This window comes from Trachemys scripta, chromosome 23, assembly GCF_013100865.1.
Source record: "Trachemys scripta elegans isolate TJP31775 chromosome 23, CAS_Tse_1.0, whole genome shotgun sequence".
NCBI classification, from domain to species: Eukaryota; Metazoa; Chordata; order Testudines; family Emydidae; genus Trachemys; species Trachemys scripta.
The window spans coordinates 15,947,808-15,967,935 of NC_048320.1; the positions used below are offsets into that span (position 1 = coordinate 15,947,808).

At 44.0% G+C, this 20,128-nt stretch overlaps 3 protein-coding genes across 6 annotated transcripts in view; 1 reads left to right on the top strand and 2 right to left on the bottom strand.

The window, feature by feature from the left end:
* DUSP3 (dual specificity phosphatase 3) overlaps window positions 1-3,949 on the bottom strand; it is a 19,198-nt gene extending 15,249 nt beyond the window's left edge. Inside the window, exons 1-2 of one of the 2 annotated variants that reach the window (XM_034756185.1) lie at window positions 3,701-3,949; window positions 2,866-3,069 (exon numbers count right to left, since the gene is read on the bottom strand). In XM_034756185.1, the coding sequence (XP_034612076.1) occupies window positions 2,866-2,987 (122 nt within the window). In that variant the 5' untranslated portion in view covers window positions 2,988-3,069; window positions 3,701-3,949. Of the gene's footprint in view, window positions 1-2,865; window positions 3,191-3,700 lie in introns of those variants that run through there. The other variant, XM_034756184.1, reaches the window with a different exon arrangement.
* Window positions 3,358-13,359, top strand: LOC117869370 (ras-related protein Rab-18-B-like). Its single transcript, XM_034756183.1, has 7 exons — window positions 3,358-3,599; window positions 3,723-3,778; window positions 4,254-4,315; window positions 8,445-8,517; window positions 9,483-9,601; window positions 11,289-11,355; window positions 12,281-13,359. Exons 1-7 carry the CDS (start codon window positions 3,415-3,417, stop codon window positions 12,451-12,453), a joined length of 735 nt encoding a protein of 244 aa, XP_034612074.1. The 5' UTR covers window positions 3,358-3,414; the 3' UTR covers window positions 12,454-13,359.
* A 4,851-nt stretch (window positions 13,360-18,210) lies between these two features.
* MPP3 (membrane palmitoylated protein 3) overlaps window positions 18,211-20,128 on the bottom strand; it is a 64,885-nt gene continuing 62,967 nt past the window's right edge. Inside the window, exons 19-20 of one of the 3 annotated variants that reach the window (XM_034756176.1) lie at window positions 19,996-20,085; window positions 19,205-19,272 (exon numbers count right to left, since the gene is read on the bottom strand). In XM_034756176.1, the coding sequence (XP_034612067.1) occupies window positions 20,008-20,085 (78 nt within the window). In that variant the 3' untranslated portion in view covers window positions 19,205-19,272; window positions 19,996-20,007. The other 2 variants (XM_034756174.1, XM_034756175.1) reach the window with 2 other exon arrangements.

Here is a 20,128-nt window from a genome sequence, read left to right on the forward strand (position 1 = left end):
TCAAAATGAAAATCCAATACATCAGTTTAGGATAGAGATTCACAGCAATACAGAGGTCTGGGGACAGAGTGAGACATCAAGAAACCAGTCAACAGGAAAACGACACAGATTTTAGAACCAGAAGAAACCTTTACAACCATCTAGCCTGACCTCCTCTAATGTAGCCACAGAATTTCACCCAATGATTCCTGCATCTAGCCCAATGACTTGTGTTTCTAAATTATGGGCTCTAATTCAAAGCCCTTCATTCTTGATTTACAGACTCCAGGGATGGAAAGTCTACCATATCTCATGGTAATCTGTGTCAATGATCGATTGCCTTCATTGTTAAAAATGTGAATCTTATTTCCAGTTTGAACTTTGGTGGCTTCAGTTTCCAGCCACTGGATTTTGTTATACTTTTGTCTGCTAGAATAAAGAGTCCATTATTACCTGTGGGTGCTGGCCCAGGCCCCACCACACCACCCCGGACGTTCCTTCACGCCTCCTAGGAGGGCACACCCCACAGTTTGGAGACCACTGATCTATACCAAATGAAATTAATGGGCAGCAGGTTTAAAACAAATAAAAGGAAGTTCTTCTTCACAGTGCCCAGTCAACCTGTGGAACTCCTTGGCTGAGGAGGTTGTGAAGGCTAGGACTATAACAGAGTTTAAAAGAGAACTAGATAAATTCATGGAGGTTAAGTCCATTAATGGCTGTTAGCCAGGATGGGTAAGGAATGGTGTCTCTAGCCTCTGTTTGTCAGAGCATGGAGATGGATGGCAGGAGAGAGATCACCTGATCATTACCTGTTAGGTTCACTCCCTCTGGGGCACCTGGCATTGGCCACTGTCGGTAGACAGGGCTAGATGGACCTTTGGTCTGACCCAGTATGGCCGTTCTTATATTCTTATGACTGTCTCTGACAGGTGTTTGTCTAACCTGCTCTTTTGTAGTAAACCCAAAGCTGACTCCAAAGAATAACAAAGGGATCTCACAAAACTGGGCAACAAAATGGCAGATGAAATTCAATACTGATAAATGCAAAGTAATGCACATTGGAAAAACATAATCCCAACTATACACACATCTTGGAGTCAGTGTGGCTATTTCCCTGAAAACAGCTGCTCAATGTGCAGCAGCAGTAAAAAAGCTAACAGAATGTTGGGAACCAATAGGAAAGGTAAGAAGATAAGATGATAAGACAGCAAATATCATAGTATCACAATATAAATCTATGGTATGCCAACAGCTTGAGTACTGCCCCATCTCAAAAAAGATATACTGATATTGGGAAAAGAACAGAGACGGGCAACAAAACTTAGAGGTATGGAACAGCTTCCATATTAGAAGAGATTAAAAAGACCGGGACTGTTCATCTTAGAAAAGAGACCACTAAGATGCGATATGTTAAAGGTGTATAAAATTATGAATGGTGTGAAGAAAAAGTGTTATTTACCCCCTTCACCTAACAAAAGAACCAGGGGGCACCCTATGAAATTAATAGGCAGCAGTTTTTAAAACTAACATACAGAAGTATTTCACATAGCGCACAGTCAACCCATGGAACAAACTTCAAACTGTTGTGAAGGCCAAAAGTGTAACTAGGTTAAAAAAAGACTTAGATAAATTCGTGGAGGATATGTCCAGCAATGGTTATTAGCTACGATGGGCAGGGACACAACCCCATGTTCTTGGTGTTCCTAAGCCTCTGATTGCTAGAAACTAGGACTGGACAACAGTGGATGGGGCACTTGAAATTGCCCTGTTCTGTTCATTCCCCCTGGAGCATCTGCCACCGGCCACTATCGGAATATAGGATAGTGGGCTAGATGGACCATTGGTCTGATCCAGTATGGCCATTCTTCTGGACCAAGGCAGAGCTTATTTTGTGTTTAGGATAAAGGTGGAGGTCCTAGTTTTATTTTTATTTGTATTATGTTAGCACCCACAGGTCCACATTTTGCTACCAAGAGACAGTCCACTCCCCCAAAATCTTAAGTCTAAACAGACAAGACAAAGTTTGAGATGGGAAACCGAGGCACAGAGCAATGTAGTGACTTGCCCAAGGTGTCTCAGTAGGTCAGAAGCAGAGCAGAGACTAGAACCCACAGTCTGGGTGGAGTGAATGTAAATACCTTACAACTGAGGACAGGAACAGCCCCCGGCATTTTGCCAGATGGGTGGAGAATGTTGTTGGCCACCTAACCCACCCCCAAACAGCCGAGAGAATTACCATCTCCTGGGTAAATAACACATGTTCTTGAATATTTGCTCCCATTTCTGTGGGGTGTCTATTGTGGAGTATAGGAGTGTAGAACTTGGACTGCAACCCCCAGGACAGCTGTACAGGGGGAAAGGCTAGTGCTGACAGTCACATTCAGGTCTGAGCCTGGTGAGCAAGATTTCTCATCCATTTTTAGCCCACTCTTGAATTAGCTTTGACAGCTTTTATTTTAACATCCCTCAGTTCTAGGACTTCAGTGGGCTACCAAAACCCTTTAGCAAATACCACAGGGCCCTGCAGCTCTAAACTCACACACACGACCCTAACTTCAACCTAAGCACTCCCAGGGTCCTTTACCATGAATGTCCAAGGGCCACATAATCCTAACCCCCAGACCTTTTCTACCCACGACCTCCTAGGCCCCTGGCCCCAGCCAAGTTCTCACACCAATATTCGGACAGTGGATTGGGAACCGGACTCCCCGGGTCCCCAGCAACCCAGCTTCCCCCATACCCTCGGCTCACGCGCCCCCACCTCCGCCCCCGCCTACTCCCCGCTCTCAAATCAGGCCGGGGTGAGCCGTTCACAGCTGTGCGGGCTCGGGAGGTCACTGCCCGGGCCTCAGCCCCCCACCCCGCGGCCTCCCCCGCACTCACGCGTTCCCCACGTGGATGCGGGGGGCCACCTCGTTGCTGTGCGCGCTGGGGAGGCTGTAGCAGCCGCTCCCGTTAGCCAGCAGGTCGTTCAGCTCCTCCACTGAGATCTGATAGTCGGACATGGCCACTCCCTGCAGCCCCCACTCTGCTCCGCAGCTCTAGGCAGGGCCTTGCTTCTCTCCCCCCACGAGCGCGGGGCTGAGCCTGATAGGAGGGGCGGGGATCAGCTGGTTCTGCCAGCAGCCGGGCACACACGGGTCACTGTGAGCAGGAAAGCTGCACACGCCGCCGGGCAGGGGGGGATTTTCCTTGTCCCGCTGCCCCCACCCCCATCCTGACTCCCCCTCCCGGAGAATCGCGCCTCCAGTCTGTCCCGCCCCTCAGCCCCCGGACAGGACCCCGCCGCCCCGGGAACAGGCAGCAGGTGTCGAGTTCGCCTCCCGCGCCGGGTCCCGCGCCGGCCCCATGGAACGTTGTGTATCAAACATTGTATCGCGCTGCGGTGTGCTGATACACCGGCCGGGCCGGGGGGGGGCCGACTGGGCGTGTATGGCTGTCTCCGGCCCTTTCACAACAGGCCCAGGGAGGAGGCGGTGGGACGGGACTCTAGGGCGGAGCTGGGGCACCGAGCGTCTCTCCCTGCCCGGGCGGGGTGCGGAGGCAGCTGCGCGGGGCCCGGCCATGGCCACGCTGAAGCTGCTGGTGGTTGGGGACAGCGCGGTGGGGAAGTCCAGGTGCGGGAAGCGCTCCGGGAGCGGAGGGGCCGGTTTCTGGGGCGGGCCGGGCCGGGGGGTTGGTGTCCTGGGAGGCAGCAGGGCGTGAGCGGCCCGCTCACCCTGTCTCTCCTTTCCCCGCAGTCTCTTGCTGAGATTCACCGATGACACGTTTGAGCCGTACTTGAACCCCACGATAGGTGAGTGCTGCGAGCTTCCCCGGCCCGGCCCCCGCTCCCGGGGATCTCTTAGCACTCGGGGATCCGTGCGCGGGCTCCAGGCCGCCCCGGGGTGAGCCCCCCAACCCTGCAGCGTTACAGATGGATAATAGGAGACTGAAATAGGGCAGACTTGTACGGAGCCAGGACCCCCGGTGACACCGGCTGTAGGGGTCTGGATTTGGGAGTGGGAGGAGCGCGGCAGAGGCCTCCTAAAGGGGATCGCGAGGCTTTCATAACTGGCTGTTATGAACACACACAGCCTGTGTTTGTGTTCATGCCTCTTCTCCGTGTGAGGTGCTGTGTACAGCCCCGTGCGGCTGTGAAGTGACTACCTCCGCCTGTAGGGAGGTAGCAAATGTTGGCGAACTTCATAGCAACTCAACTAAACGCAGAGAGTAGCAAAGCCTCTTGCTGTGTTTGTCCTGACATTGCTTCCCTCTCTTTTGCATACCAGGTGTTGATTTTAAAGTGAAGAAAATGGTGGTTGACGGCAATCCAGTGCAACTTGCAATATGGGTAAGTTTTGCCCAGGACAGATAAAGACAAAAACGCCTGCCCTTTTACATTACTAAAGTTTGCTGTACTTTAGAACAGCGTTTAGTAGTGAATGGGTATGCAGCAGGTCTTTGCATACACAGTATCTCGAGTATTTAAGTGCCATGGGTCTGCTAGTGTAAAATTGTGTGAAGTGGGCAAGGTGCCTAAATAAGGCAAAGTCTCAAATATCAGGACTGTCACTATAAAATCCGGACATCTGGGCAGCTTAGCTTCACTAGTTCTCCTGGATTCCTCTGCTGTGCATTAATGGACTTGACAAGATACAGCCACCCATGAAAGAGGATTGTTGAGCCCCAGGTATTCTCCAGGTAGACAGCCCTTGAACAGCCAAGACCTAATGGGGATGAAATGCCCAAAACAGCTACTGTATGGATTTGGCTGTATTATTTCAGTGAGCTGTTTTGCATTGAACTCCCGGCATACCATGCTGAAAACAAACTCTAGACTTGCCATGCTCTGCCCCATTTCTTCAATTAATGGGAAAGGGGAATTCAGTGTTGTAATCCCTGTTTAAGGCTAAAGACTTATTTTCAGAGGGTCTGAGCCTTCACCCACAACTGTTGGCTTCAGTGGAGGAATTCAGAACCTCTGAAAATTAGGACACCAGACTGCAACTGCATGGGAAGTATAATTATAATATTTCTAAAGCTTCCTCTCCACACCCACAACCACGGTGCTTGGTGCTCAGTGCATTAGCATGATCATGATCTAAAATACCCCAAAATAAAAATCTATTTAAAATGCCCCACTTAAAATTAAAAGAAAAACTTGAAACTTTCTCTCTCTCCCAAAAATATATTTCTACATGATGCCTGTTATTCTCCTCTCTGTTTGCTTTCCGCCCCCTCCTCTCTCAGATCCTCAACTTTTCTTATTTAAGTGAGGTGAGAGAGACTGAAATTAAACTCAGAAGGAGCAGGTTCCGTATACGTGAGGGCACAATTGTCTGTCAGCCTCAGATCTAAAAGGTGGATTGTGTGAGGGTAGATGTTCATATGCAGGAGGCCTCATATACATTATCTTGGACCAATACTATTAAGGCTTTAAAATAAAAACAAAACAAAAAATGCTGCCAATTTGCATCATTTACATTGATTGTCTATATAGCAGGAGTCATACAATCATGGTTGCTCAAACCAGGGAGGAAGTATGCTGCTTACATTCTGAACAAGTTGCAAGCAAAGAAGCAGCTCTTCCAAGAGGGAATTCAAATAACCAAGCTTCAGTCACAAGGGTGTGTCTTGCTGTTCTGAGATCAAAATCAAGGGCAGAGCCTGTGCAAATTGTGCTGCTGAAAAAGATACCTTTGCAGCAGTATGTTAACAGCATCAGGAGAAATCACTCATTACTGACGTGCAGCTGTATTATAACAAAAAATAAAATCCATAAACAAGCTGCCAACCCCCAGAAAGATGTGCAGAGTCCATCTTTGTTTAAGGTTTATGCCAGCTTACTGTGTTCTGTGCATAGGTACTCTGATGACTGGTGCTCTGTGAAATCTAAAAATCATAGATAAGGTTGAAAATAATAAATTTGTTTTTTCCAGCTGTTCTGGAATTAGTATTTGGAAAGCAAATAAGATTTCAAAAGCTTGGTGGGGAAATTGGTCTCTAGAATAGCAAACAGACTTGGAACATAGCACTTGCCCTGCATTCCGTGTACTTTACATTTCATAAAGGCTCAGCAGGGAATGTTCTGAAATTCCCTGTGGCTGGATGTAATCTGCCCTAGCATGCCAGATGTTAAAGCAGAACTGCTTATTTCTGAGAATATCACTTGTGTAGTGGCTTTAAAATCCTTCCTCTTCTTTTCGATTAGTCAGGTATCCAGGAGAAATTTTGAAAATGTTTATTTTACTAAGATTGCATCAGACATTGCAGGATTTTCATTATTATTAAAACTGGGGATAACATTTAGGAACCATTTCTTTTTTGTTCTTTCATATTGCCAGTTGCACTGGTACTAAGGAGTGCTCTGCTGTTGTATCCTTGTGTACTTGGAGGCTTAAGGGTATAATAACAAACTGCTTAATAAAAACTCCACAGGTCAGCCCTTGTAAGGGAATACCATGCCAAACCTATGATTGAATATTTGCTGCACAATGTAGAGAAATTACATGATGGTGTAGATGTCCACCATGTCTAGGTTTTGTAATCCTTACATGTATTTAAATAAAAGGGCAATTTCTGAAGTAGACTCATAGACCTTCAGGCCAGAAGGCACCACTGTGATCATCTAGTCTGACCTCATTGCAGGCCACAGAACCTACCCACCCACTCCTATAATAGACCCATAATCTCTGGCTGAGTTACTGAAGTCCTCAAATAATGATTTAAAGACTTCACGTTACAGAGAAATCCACGTTTACCCTAGTTCAAACCAGCAAGGTCCCGGCTCTCATGCTGCAGAGGAAGGCAATGCTCCCGCAGAGTCTCTGCCAATCTGGCCCTGGGGAAAAATTCCTTCCTGACCCCAAATATGGTGATCAGTTAGACCCTGAGCATGTGGACAAAATCCACTAGCCAGATATCTGGGAAAGAATTCTCTGTAGTAACTAAGGCTAGGTCTACACTACCCGCCTGAATCGGCGGGTAGAAATCGACCTCGCGGGGATCGATTGATCGCGTCCCATCGGGACGCGATCAATCGATCCCCGAATCGGCACTCTTACTCCACCAGCGGAGGTGGGAGTAAGCGCCGTCGACAGAAAGCCGCAGAAGTCGATTTTGCCGCCGTCCTCACAGCGGGGTATGTCGGCTGTGATACGTCAAATTCAGCTACGCTATTCACGTAGCTGAATTTGCGGATCTTAAATCGACTCCCCCCTGTAGTGTAGATGTACCCTAAGAGTGCTTCCCAAGTAGTGTCCTATCACGGGCTGTTGGAGACAGACTATTTACAGTCGCAGATTGACTATATGCCACTGTAGGCAGTCTCATCACACCATCCTCTCCCTAAACTTAACAAGCTCAGTCTTGAAGCCAATTAGGTTTTTTGCCCCCATTACTCCCCTTGGAAGGCTGTTCCAGAACTTCACTTTCACTCCTCTGATGGTTAGAAACCTTCGCCTAATTTCAAGCCTTAAACTTATTGATGGCCAGTTTATAGCCATTTGCTCTTGTGTCAACATTGGTGCTTAATTTAAATAAAAGAAATCATAGTGGGTAAAATTTCATATTCCTTTGCCCCTTTATAGTCCTTGCTGTGGGGGGTTGGACTTCATAATGCACTCTGGAGATGTTTGAAGTCTTTCTGGAGGGAAATATAGGGCAGGGATCGGCAACCTTTGGCCCGCGGCCCGCCAGGGTAAGCACCCTGGCGGGCCGAGGGATGTGCTGGCCGTTGCTTCCCACAGCCCCCATTGGCCTGGAGCGGTGAACTGCGGCCAGTGGGAGATGTGATTGGCCAAACGTGCGGACTCGGCAGGTAAACAAACCGGCCCGGCCCGCCATGGCGCTTACCCTGGCGGACCGTGTGCCAAAGGTTGCCAATCCCTGATATAGGGTATTGCACTAATAATTTAATTGACCTGTGAGTAACTTTTAATCTAATTTCTCATCTGCTTGGGATCCTGCTAGCCTCAAAATGATTTACACGTACTGGGCCCTCTTCTTCTACTGCAGGATAAGCCAACGGGAGAATCAAACCCACTGTCTGCTCTTCCTGCCTGCAGTGTCTTGCACTGGATGAATATTTATTCCCATTTCCTCACCTCTTCCACTTCCAACCCTGCTCATTGTGTATATATATAGTATTGTTTTGTTTGCAGTATTATTCCCTTATTTATTTTTAAATGGCCTTCCAGATCTGAGTCTCATTGGCTTTCTTCACCTCTTTACTCCTGTTCAGAGACTGACATCCTCTTTAATTTTAACCTTCAATTATAACCTCTCCTTTTTCACGGTTTTTCTTTTCATCGCATCACTTTTCCTAATATTTGTTGCTTGTTTCCCTGACTCTGCATCTTCTATGCTTTATGTATCCTAATGTCAAGATTCCTGGTCGAAGCATTGTTAACTTTTTCTGTTTATGCCACATACTGCAAATTACCCTTTAATTCTAAATCTTTTTGATTTTTCCTCTGTAGGATACAGCGGGACAGGAACGGTTTAGAACACTGACTCCCAGTTATTACCGAGGCGCTCAAGGTGTTATTTTAGGTAGGAGGAATATGATTAGCACAACTGTGAAATCATTATCACTAACTAAATGTTAATACCTCTTTACCAAAAGAAGTGGTATTCACCAAAAAGGCAAGAGAAGCAATTAACACAGGCCTGCTCCACTAGAATTTTGTCTCCTAATCTTTATCAGCAGTAAATGATGAGTCTTCAGAATATTTTAAATTAAAAAGCTGTAGACTTTATATTACAGACAGCTCAACCATGGAGCAGATGCATTCTCAACTTTATAGTAATTTCTGTTTGGAGCGTTTCTGGTTACAAAGCAAATTATTTTTCAAGTCTGCTCTTCCTGAGACATTTTTATTTCCCTCTTCAGAAACAATATCAAATCTGCCTGGTGAAAAGCGCAGATAACTTATGGCCGTTCCCATTCTTTGTGATCGCATCAGTTGAAAAAATCTGATTCCTATTGTCAAGGGATTATGAAAGCCGAATAACCTGCTATACAGAATATACATTCCTTCTGTGGTACAGTCTGCCGCTCTGTTCAACTAATTAGCAATAAGTAAGCACAGTTGTGGAGTTACCAATAACCAAAAGTCTCTTTTTAAAAGGGTACTGAAAATTCCAAATTTCTGTTGCTAACCCACACTCCGCTGCCCCCTTAAATACGTAACTTTCTATTTTAAAATGTCCGGCAGTTCTACTCTCAGCTCTTGAACTCAAAGCCAGTAACAGCATAAAGCCCCAGCTGTTAGGTTGGGTTCCCCAACCTTAAATATTACTGGAACAGGTGTTTGTTTCCTATCATCATTATACTTACTCTGAGTCATCAGGGATTAGAATTGACATTCCTACTCAGTGGGATCACATCTACTACTCCTAAAATTATTTGAAAGTAACCTCAAATGAATAAATACATAAGAAATGAGTGCAGCACTAATGCATTAAAAATAGCCCAGGAATCTGCAGTTGACAGTGTCCCTTTCTTTTGTTGTTAGTGTATGATGTCACGAGAAAAGACACTTTCACAAACCTAATGACCTGGCTGAACGAGCTGGAGGCATATGCTACGCGGAGCAACATTGTAAAAATGTTAGTTGGCAATAAAATTGACAAGGTCAGTTTAGAGCGGTGTCATCTTATGCTCATACACTTGGTTCTCATTCATGATCAGTAGGTGTTTCCTGTGCACCAGGAGGCTCACAGCCTTGCATGCAGCATACCTGGTCTGTGCCGCTTTGACTGAAAAACCTGAATGAGGCAGGCTGGAGACCTCCTTTCCTTGCTGCTTCCTCTTAGAGGCAGAAGGTTGTTTGGGAATTTTGTGCAAACTGTCCCAGAGAGGTGACATGATCTAAATCAGGTGAGATGTTGTAAACAAGATTAAGAATTGAAAGAGCAAATAATATTTAATGAAAAGAAACTACGCTGGAACTCTTTCTGAGCATCTCCAGTGAAGTGCCATCTGAGTTAGAAGATTCCACCCTCTCTCCCCAGCTGTCCCTTTCTCCTGACCCTTTGGCCAAGCAGTGTGTCTTAGACTCAGCCTCTGGGTCTCCTGGTAGGTATTACCTCTGGGTTTCAGATCTGCTGTCATTCTCCCTCCTTGTCTGACTCACAGCACTATTAAACTGTTCAGGTTTCTTCAATGGGCCTCATTTCCCATCTTAACTACTGCAGCCTCCTCCTCGCTGGCCTCCCTAATACACACTTCGTCCCCTCCAATCTGTTCAGAAGGCAGTGACTAGAATCATATTTCTTGCTCGTCGCTCTGACAGCATCACTCTCTCTGAATGCCTCCACTGGCTCACTATATCAGTGGTCCCCAACGGGGTGCTGGCGCCCGCAGGGGCATCTTATGTGCACCCGCGTACTGGCTGGCGGACGAGCATCTGCCGAAATGTCACCAACAAGCAGCGTCATCCAGAGGCCTATTGACGTTGCCGCTTCTCGGCGGCATTTCAGTGGATGCTCGTCCGCCGGCCATGATCCATGTTGGCTCGTCGTCTGGCACCCGCCAGACGAAAAAGGTTGGGGACCACTGCTCTGTATCATCACCCTGAGTTCAAGCTTCTTGTGCTTGTCTTCAAGGCCCTTTACAGCTCTGCTCCTTCCTCCTTGTCCATTCTTGTCATGTTATCTCCTGCAGACGCTGCCAGCCTCGTCCACCCATTTGTCAGCCTCACACACTAACATCTCCACTCTTTCTCGTACACTGATCTTTTTGAACAACTCCTCCTTTAGTTTCATACAATCCAGTCAGCGATTTAACCGCTCTGCGGGTGAAAACTTAGTGTCTGAATCTGTAAGTGTTTCCTCCGTGAGTCAAATATTTCTTTAGTTGCTTTTTCAACTACCTAAAGCTTTTGTGAATCTCACCCTATTCTTCAGAATTAATCAGAGGTAACAGACAAAGGTCACTTGACTCAAAATTCTGTATCTGCCCAGTTATTACCTTCCTGGTTTTTACCATTTTTTAGAACCCCTAATTTTTTCTCTGGCTATTTTGAAATGCTGTACTGGATCCAGGGATCTTTCTATGGTTATACTGCTCTCAGTATCAGTACAACTCTGATTTTTTTTTTTTTTTTAAACCAGTGTTACAGTGGTTGTAAAGCCTAATGGAACCATTCAATCATTTATGATCACCATATAGACTTATGGATTTGCAGCAACAATTCGATATGTCTGGAGGAGTTTTAGAAAATGTGCCCACAATGACACTTTTCCTTGGAGTTCCCAAGACCTGGCAAGTATAGCGTATTTTACTTTTATTCTTTTCTTTTCTTTTCTTTTCTCTGCAGCCAGATCGTGAGATAAACAAAAGGGAGGGACTCCAGTTCGCTAGGAAACACTCAATGCTCTTTATAGGTATGCAGTTCTTTTCCAATAAAGATATAAAAATAGGATAGTTATTTTTTTACAGCTGAGCATGAATGAACAGAATGCAGCTCTCCTCCAGGCCATTATTCTTTGTTACTCTTGGGCTACTGCAGCTACAGATAGATGGCTGAAGGCAGTGAGTACTTTTCAGATCCACCTATAGTTAAATTAACATGACTCCTTTATTGCCTTTGGTGCCCTATGTGTGCACAAAGAGCCTTATTTTCTGGGGCTACATTTAAATCTGTGACTTAAAAGTAGATGTGTTGTATTGTGTTCCCAAACCTCCAAGCCTTACTCTGCTCAGACTGGAATCTTTATTTGGGGCTGGTACCCAGAATTTTGACCAATTCCTATTTTCCAACTTCGAGTTTTTTGAAGAGTTATGGAGGTGAATTTATAGCCAACTGTAGAATGCAGTCTGTCTTGGGGAGATGATATCATGGTGAAGACGAGTGAAGGTGCAATGAAATGAGAACCTACAAGTGGTGAAGCCTCTTGAAATGTAGGGTTGGAAGGACTTAAAGGGGTCATCAAGTCCATTGTCCCACAGTAAGGCAGAATTAAGTATGAAGCAGAACAAATAAATAAAGGGAGAACTTTCCTTTGTTTGCTGATGAAATTCTAGAGCCATCCTTTTTCTAAACATATATGTGCAGGATTGGTCACAACCTGAGGAGAAGTTTCAATTTAAAAATGCAAAAAGGAAGGGGAAACAATGGAGTTTCCTTCAGAGGAAATTAGACTCTTCAGACTGCTGTGGGATGATTTGTCAGTAAACTCGAGATCTGAGGAGGAAAAAAGTTCAGCTGCAAATAACAAAATAGCATCCCCTCCCCTCCAAATATAATTGTTTTATAAAGCGGAAAATTCTGTGCAAAAAAGGAAATTATTGGTTTTACCCTCTCTCTAGAGACCAGTGCTAAAACACGGGATGGAGTACAATGTGCCTTTGAGGAAGTAGTTATAAAGATCCTACAGACTCCAGGACTTTGGGATAAAGACAAACAAAAGTTTGGAGTCCAGTTGGAGACTGCAACACACACAGAGGAAGACGTTTGTGGTGGATACTGTACACTTACTTAAATTCACAGATGCCTATTCCATCCGACCAGCTGGACTTTCAGGCATGTTGCTAAGAGCTTACAAAGAGACAATCCAACTTCCATTCTGGACACATGTGATTCATGCTATGGGACCAACCCAGATGGGTTCATTTCAGCACACCTGCCTGGTTTTAAAATAATAGATTTGATGGTTACTATGTTCGCAAAAATGAAATGGATATTTATTTGTATGAAGCATGGTACCTCTTGCTCTGACATTATTTGCTCAAAAAATAAGACTGCAGTGTCAGATAGCAGCATAATGTTATTCGTCATAGGGCTAATAATAGAGCCAAGCTGTCCAACCCTCAGGCTTTATTGAAAAGCTTTTAATCTCTACAGTAAGCGTGCAAGGTCCTCAGGCAGCCAAGTTCCCTTGAAGGGTTGAAAAGACACTTCCCATGCTACAATCTGGGATAATCACTGATTCTACCTCCCTGTTTCAGGTGCTTTTATGTGCTGGAACTCCCTCTGAGACCTTTTCCATTCGACTTATCCAGAACATTTCATCCAGTTCTCTCGGATCCAAAAACTCAGTTCAACTCCAGCTCATCACTCGGTTACTTCATTAGGCATGGAACAGTTCTGTGCCCACACTAGCCAGGCCTAGACGTAGGTGGTTTAGATACAGGGTGACACACATTTTTCCAGCTACTAACATCTATACTTTTTAAATGTAAGTGGTTTGGACATCATACGGATCATGTAAGGACCAGTTGCTTTGCAGAGTGCGTAGGGCCCAATCACTTCTGTCTTCACCTTAGGTACATTTCAAGCTTATCAGTTCAAAGTGTCCCCACTTACCTCAGCTAGTTCAAAAACACTGTCTCCAGAAGACTAGGGTGACCAGATTACATGAACAAAATATTGGGACAGATTGGGGGGGGGGGGGGGGGGGGAAAGCAGGGCCGGAGTGCGGGCGGAAGCCAAAAAAAAACCAAACAAACCCGTGCTTGAGTGCCGCCGAAGCAAAAAAAAAAAAAAAAAAGACAAAAAAACCCGAGCCAGAATATCGGGACAAATGGCGTGCTGACCATACATTTGTCGGGACGCAGGCCAAACGACTAAATATCGGGACGGTCCCGATTTTATCGGGATGTCTGGTCACCCTACAGAAGACAGGCTGTCATACCCTTGTTTTACAGTTGAACCTTGCACTCAACGTGAGCTATATACAAGTTGATTCATGACCAGCGAGCTCTAGGCCTACATTATGTAGTATATGTTGCTGCTAAATGTTCCCAAGTCAGATGTAATCCAGCTACCTATCCAAAATACTCTGGGTGAGGACAGTCGTCATCTCAGTGTCACACTCGTGGGAGGTAGGCTTTTTCCACCGACTTTTCTGTTGCAAACCCAGGCGTTTACATGCAGCTCTGTGTAGATTTACTCCTCACTGGTTCTTACGTAATTTCTACCAACAGCTAGGATCGGTCACTATTAGAACTGTATTGTTTTAGGGTCTAATTCCACAAGCCACTTCGGGAATGCAGATCCCCATTGCAATTAACAGGGCTGTGTGTGGGCACAGTGGTCTGCCCGGGTGGAGCATCTTGCAGGATCAGGAATGTAATCAGTGTTCCTTCAAACTGTGAATGTGATCAATAAAAAATCTGGTTTAAAGCTACGTGACAGCAAGTGAGGCTCTAGAGGATTTTCCACTGAAAACAAGATGCTTCTCTCCATTTTCTTACAGTTTCCATAGTGGAGTTCTGGTAATTAGTTGCCACTAATCTTTATTATTTTCCACTACACTGAATCACTTCTCTTGACATTAGAGTTTGAGTTTATGGATGCAGCTGTGGCTCTTCTAAAATCTTTGAAATTACTGGGCTAGATTCTGACCCTAGGTATGTTGCCTTCTGTAGAATTACTGCCAGGTTTCAGCAGCAACTGAGACAAGAACCTGGCTGGCTGTTTTAACACAGCCAATCTCAGCCAGCAGAAGAGATCACTATGACAGCAATAAATAAGTTGGATGCAGCAGGTTTTGCAAGAAGGTCCTCGTGATTAGGGCTGCTTTAAAGAGGACCTGGTGCACTGTGGGAACTGTCTCCTTTTATGGTTCTCTTTTGCTAAGCTACAAATGAAAATCTAAAGGTTTCATGCTAGTTATGGTTTTTAAATTAGTCTCAAAAGTCTCTTAGCCAGCATGTGAGTGGAAGAGGGTGACCACTAACGTGACACTCAGGAAAGTTCAGACTAAACAACTAAAGCAGTGAAGTCAGCATGCCTGAATTAAAGCACATTCAATCCCTGTGTGGATGCTCTCATTCAGAAGTAAAGTGGCCTTAGTTCACTGTAGCTTATTTCTACTTGTCCCATGCAGACAAGCCCTAACATTCATCTCTTGAATAACATAAAGGTCCAAAGCTTCTGTTGAATGAATAAGAGAGGGAACACAAGGGAATGTAAGGGTGACAGTAGGTGGCGGGGGGTTGGCTGGGATGAAGAGGAAATCTGAATTCATGGAATCAGAAATAGAAGAGACTGAGAAGAGCATCCTAGAGTTGCAACTATAATACTTATCTCTAAGATTGGCTTACCTTTCAGCCCTTAATAACTACAGGCAGTGTTCCCTATGTGCATAGCTGTTTCTGAACTACTAGCACAAGTTCCAGAACTGCAGTATATGCACGGGTGAGAGAGCGAGTGTGTATGCACACAGCACGTGTAGTCATTGCTTCATGCAGCAGTGACCGCTGTGCAGCTGCTTCCATTCTGTGACTGTAATGGTGCCATGCCTAGATACTGTGCTAATTGGTGCTATGTAAATACATAGATACAATAATTGGAGTCTACCACCCTCTCAGTAGGAGTTTGCTACTCATCAGCTATTGGACTAAATGTAACAAACTGCCTCTCCTACCTTACATACAAGTAATATGCCCCAGCCTTCTTGTCTGTAATACTGAATGTCATTTCACAGTATTTGTATCTTCTCTCTACATCTGTCAGCCCAGGCTCTAAGCTCTGTAGTAGCTATATGGCTGTAAACTATTTAATGATTCCTAAAATATGCTGTTGCTTTAAAATAATGCCTGTTTAATAGTTCCCTCCTCTTATAGTCTACTTTTGCACTTTAATTAATTAATTGCCCTGGCAAGACCCTGCTACTCCACCCCCCACATATGGGTAAGTGGTATCAGTAACTAAGTAGTGTGTAGGTCTCTAGCTATGCATTTTCATTAGCGCTAATGAGAATTAGACCACGCACGTGCAGACATTGAGAATGTACCCCGCCATGAAAAATGCACACCTTTATGTGCGTGGAATAGTACCGTAATAGAAAATAGTTTAATTGGTCTTTTTAATACAGTATTTTTAGAGCTTCAAAGGGACACTCATATCAAACATAACCCCATCTTAGGTTTGATAAAATTAAACTTTCAAAAAAAAAGAAACATCATAGAAATGTCTCCATGCATGTTATGCATTTCAGTGGAAACAGCTTACTTTAAAAAAAAATTCTGTGTTTGCTGTTCAATTATTTTATGTTTGAACTAGTGCAAGAAAACCTAAAAGTGAAATTTCTAGAAGCCAACTGTAAAGAAAAACAAAACTCTTCAAGATGAGAGGTGCAAACAGTGACCAAACAGCATAAACAGGAAAAATCAGATAATTAAAACGGGAAGAATTTTAAAATTAAAACTAAGGTGTATGTAACATATGAAGAAAATAATAATAAAAATCCTCTACTCTGTCTCACTATTAAAGGACACTGTCAAGTTAGAAATAATTATTGAATTTTAACTTTTATTGTATAATAAAGCATTTGATGATAATACCGATCAAGTCCATAAAAATAATTAGCAAGTTTTCCTTCTTAGCTAGTATGATTGTGTGTTACGTGCATGAGTGTAATACAACAGATGTCATATAAAACTATTTATTTATAAATATAAACATTCTGACACTTGCCAGATTTGTCCTACCTTATTTTGAAGCCGTTATGGGCCTGATTCTGAACTGTCTTGTTCCTTGTAGAGTCATTTACATTTGTGTAAAATGAGTGTGTAAAACTGCCACTGGTGTAAGTGAGTGGAGAGTTCCGATTTGCCTGCGTGTAAATGATGGTGTAAGGTGCAAAGCAGTTGGAGAATCAGCCCTGGCATGTTTTCCTGTACTGAAATCTGAGTCTGAAAAACATGCTACAAAGTCAGCGGACACCTGATGAGCTCAATCAAGCACAGACCAATGAGAAAATGTTTAACTCCTAAAGCAGCTTTTAAATATTCTTAGCAACTGCTGTAGAGCCACAGCCACTTAGATAACCAGCCTGAAGAATAACATCTCACTTCACCTTACTGGTTGCAATGTATAAAATGTGACTATTGGAAACATGGTGATTCAGGTCAATTCATCACAAAGTAGAAGAGAACGCTGGTTTGCTGGTGGGTGTGCCCCAGCACAAATTCACACGCACAGTGTGTCACATCTCACAAAAGGGACAGCTGTTTCAGCCCTCAGCAGTTGGTTTGCAGAATGTAAATGTTACATAATTCAGTGCTGTTCATATCTACCGTATATCACCACAAACAGGAGTCCAGACAGAGGCAGTGAAACTGAGATTAGGAGCTCTGTCTGTGAGCTAGTGAAGCAAGGAGTCTGAGTGGGTAAGCTTAGATGGGTATTTTTGGGGAGTCTGGAGGAAGAAGTGAGATATCAGAAAGGGGGGGGTGCATCTGAAAATTGGCTGGAACATGGAAATATGGTATGATGATGCAGGAGGCAGGAGAGCCCTCTTAATGTGGGATGGGTGAGTGAGCAGAAGCTCAGAAGTAGGGTGTGGGTGCTACCTCAAGGGATGGTGTTGAGAAGTGAGAGGAGCTATAGACAATGTACTGTTCTAGCTGAAGTGCTTATAGCACAGTGTAATTCCTGATTCTCAAGGGGTTGGTTTTGGTCTTATCGCCCATCTTAAGAAGCAGGGGAGCTCATCTCCAACAGGCCCTGGTATCATTCCAATATATCATAAGAACAGCCGTACTGAGTCAGACCAAAGGTCCATCTAGCCCAGTATCCTGTCTACCGACAGTGGCCAATGCCAGGTGCCCCAGAGGGAGTGAACCTAACAGGTAATGATCAAGTGATCTCTCTCCTGCCATCAATCTCCATCCTCTGACAAACAGAGGCTAGGGACACCATTCCTTACCCATCCTGGCTAATAGCCATTAATGGACCATGAATTTATCTAGTTCTCTTTTAAATGCTATTATAGTCCTAGCCTTCACAACCTCCTCAGGTAAGGAGTTCCACAAGTTGACTGCACTGCGTGAAGAAGAACTTCCTTGTATTTGTTTTAAACCTGCTGCCTATTAATTTCATTTGGTGACCCCTAGTTCTTGTATTATGGGAATAAGTAAATAACTTTTCCTTATCCACTTTCTCCACATCACTCATGATTTTATATACCTCTATCATATCCCCCCCTTAGTCTCCTTTTTTCCAAGCTGAAGAGTCCTACCCTCTTTAATCTCTCCTCATATGGGACCCGTTTCAAACCCCTAATCATTTTGGTTGCCCTTTTCTGAACCTTTTCTAGTGCCAGTATATCTTTTTTAAGATGAGGAGACCACATCTGTACGCAGTATTCAAGATGTGGGCGCACCATCGATTTTTATAAGGGCAATAATATATTCTCAGTCTTATTCTCTATCCCCTTTTTAATGATCCCTAACATCCTGTTTGCTTTTTTGACTGCCTCTGCACGGCCATCTTCAGAGAACTATCCACGATGACTCCAAGATCTTTCTCCTGACTTGTATATCATGCCATTTGTATGCACTCAGTTCTGAGGACAGACATTACTCCTGTGCAGTGCCCTGATTCCATTTTTTCCTCCATAAGGAAGATGGCTTTATGGGTAAAGCATAGAGCTGAGAAGAGATCTGTGTGCTCTGCTGCTGCCCTGCTATGGGCAAGTCACTTATCTGGTCAGTGCCACAGTTCTTATCTGTCAGGTTGGAATGGCATTTGCTTCCCTCATAAGCGTGCAGCGAAGCCTGATTCATTAATGTCAGGAAGTGATTTGTCCTTTTCTGTCACCTCCTAGCCACAGATCTTCCCAAATGGGGCTTCCATTGTTTTAATTCCACAAGGCTCCCTTGTCTCCTGTCTGAGGGAAAACCTGTTTCTCCCTGTATTTGGTCACAGACTTTAAAGCATAATATCAGTGAGTACCATTAAGGCCTCAGCTGGTGTTAATACAGATATTTCACAATGATATTAATCACCAATGTGGCACTAGCTTTCATAAAAGACCTTACCCCCAATTTTATAATACAGTAATATTGTGTACAATCAGTTGACTCAATTACTTATCATTTGAGGTTCAGACCCATGGAAGAGCCTATCTCCCTCACTCACTAAGTTGATGGCTTTGTTTGCCTTTTACATACATGTACCTTTGTTGTCTCTGCCTGGTTGGTCAGACAAACAAATACACTTCTGTTGTTTAGGGCACAATGAGCTTATGCATTGCTTGCCAAACACATTTTAATAACAGAATTCTAGCACATATCCATAACTCTTTGTACACCTCCCGTACATACAACATGCAATAATTTTAAGTGTCAGTGTGGTATTAGTTTTCCAATTATAGCTTACATGAGACCTTTTACATCCAGATTATGATTATTGTTAGCTGTAGTATGTCAGGCCTGATGGGAGCTGCTAACAGAGCACTGAACCACAAATGGGCATCTGTGTCACACCGTCCTGTAGTACCAAGCACTAAAGGGAGCATTTCCCATGCAGTGTTTCTCTTTTCTCCTTCTTTTTCATCTCTGTTGTTGGGCTATTTAAATTTTGAAAGAAAGGTTTAATTATTTAGATTTAACTTTATTTCAAACTTATATTATCAGGTCATCAGTGTATTATATTGTTGCCTAATTATCAAAAGGAAAATCTACTGAATTAGTGCTCTTGAGGCAAGCGTCAGAAGAAGGGCCTGCGAGACTCTCACTTATTCAGAGGAGTGAGCCTCTGCAATGGGCTACTGTTTTATCAATGCCCTGCAGATGCTGTACCCTAGGGCCACCTACACTTTTGAGAAATAGCCCAGTGTCTTATGTTTTCTGAGATATTCATATCCCTTAAATGTGTTTGTTCTACCAACCTCCTGCTGAGCTGCCATGGGGCAGAGACAGGTACAGCGTTACTGTCTGTGCGAAAGAATTATAAACTTTCTGCTTGTAACGCCCATGTTCAGTTTGGGGCTTTCTTATTATGTGTTTGTGTTTGGCTCTATTTTTTTGTTTATTTGTTAGGTCACTATATCCAATTAATCACATAACAATATTCCACAACTTAGTTTTGATTGTCCAATGAATACTAGTGGGTTTGCGTAGCACATACAACATTGCACTATAAACCACCCTTATTGCACTGTGTTCAAAATAATTAAAAAAGAAATATTAGAAAAGCAAATTAGAGCGTTCCAATGAAAATTCTCTTATTCTAAGAATGTGAAAGATTCACTTAAAATTACATGCACGGTTTCCTGAGCCAGACAGATTACCTGTCTAGGTACTTATATGGTCCCATCACCATAGTATTTCAGCACCTTCCAAGTTTTTAAGTGTAGAAATAATTGATCTTCCTTCCTACCCTGGAGGAAGAATAACTCGATTAGTTTATAGAGACATGGGGGG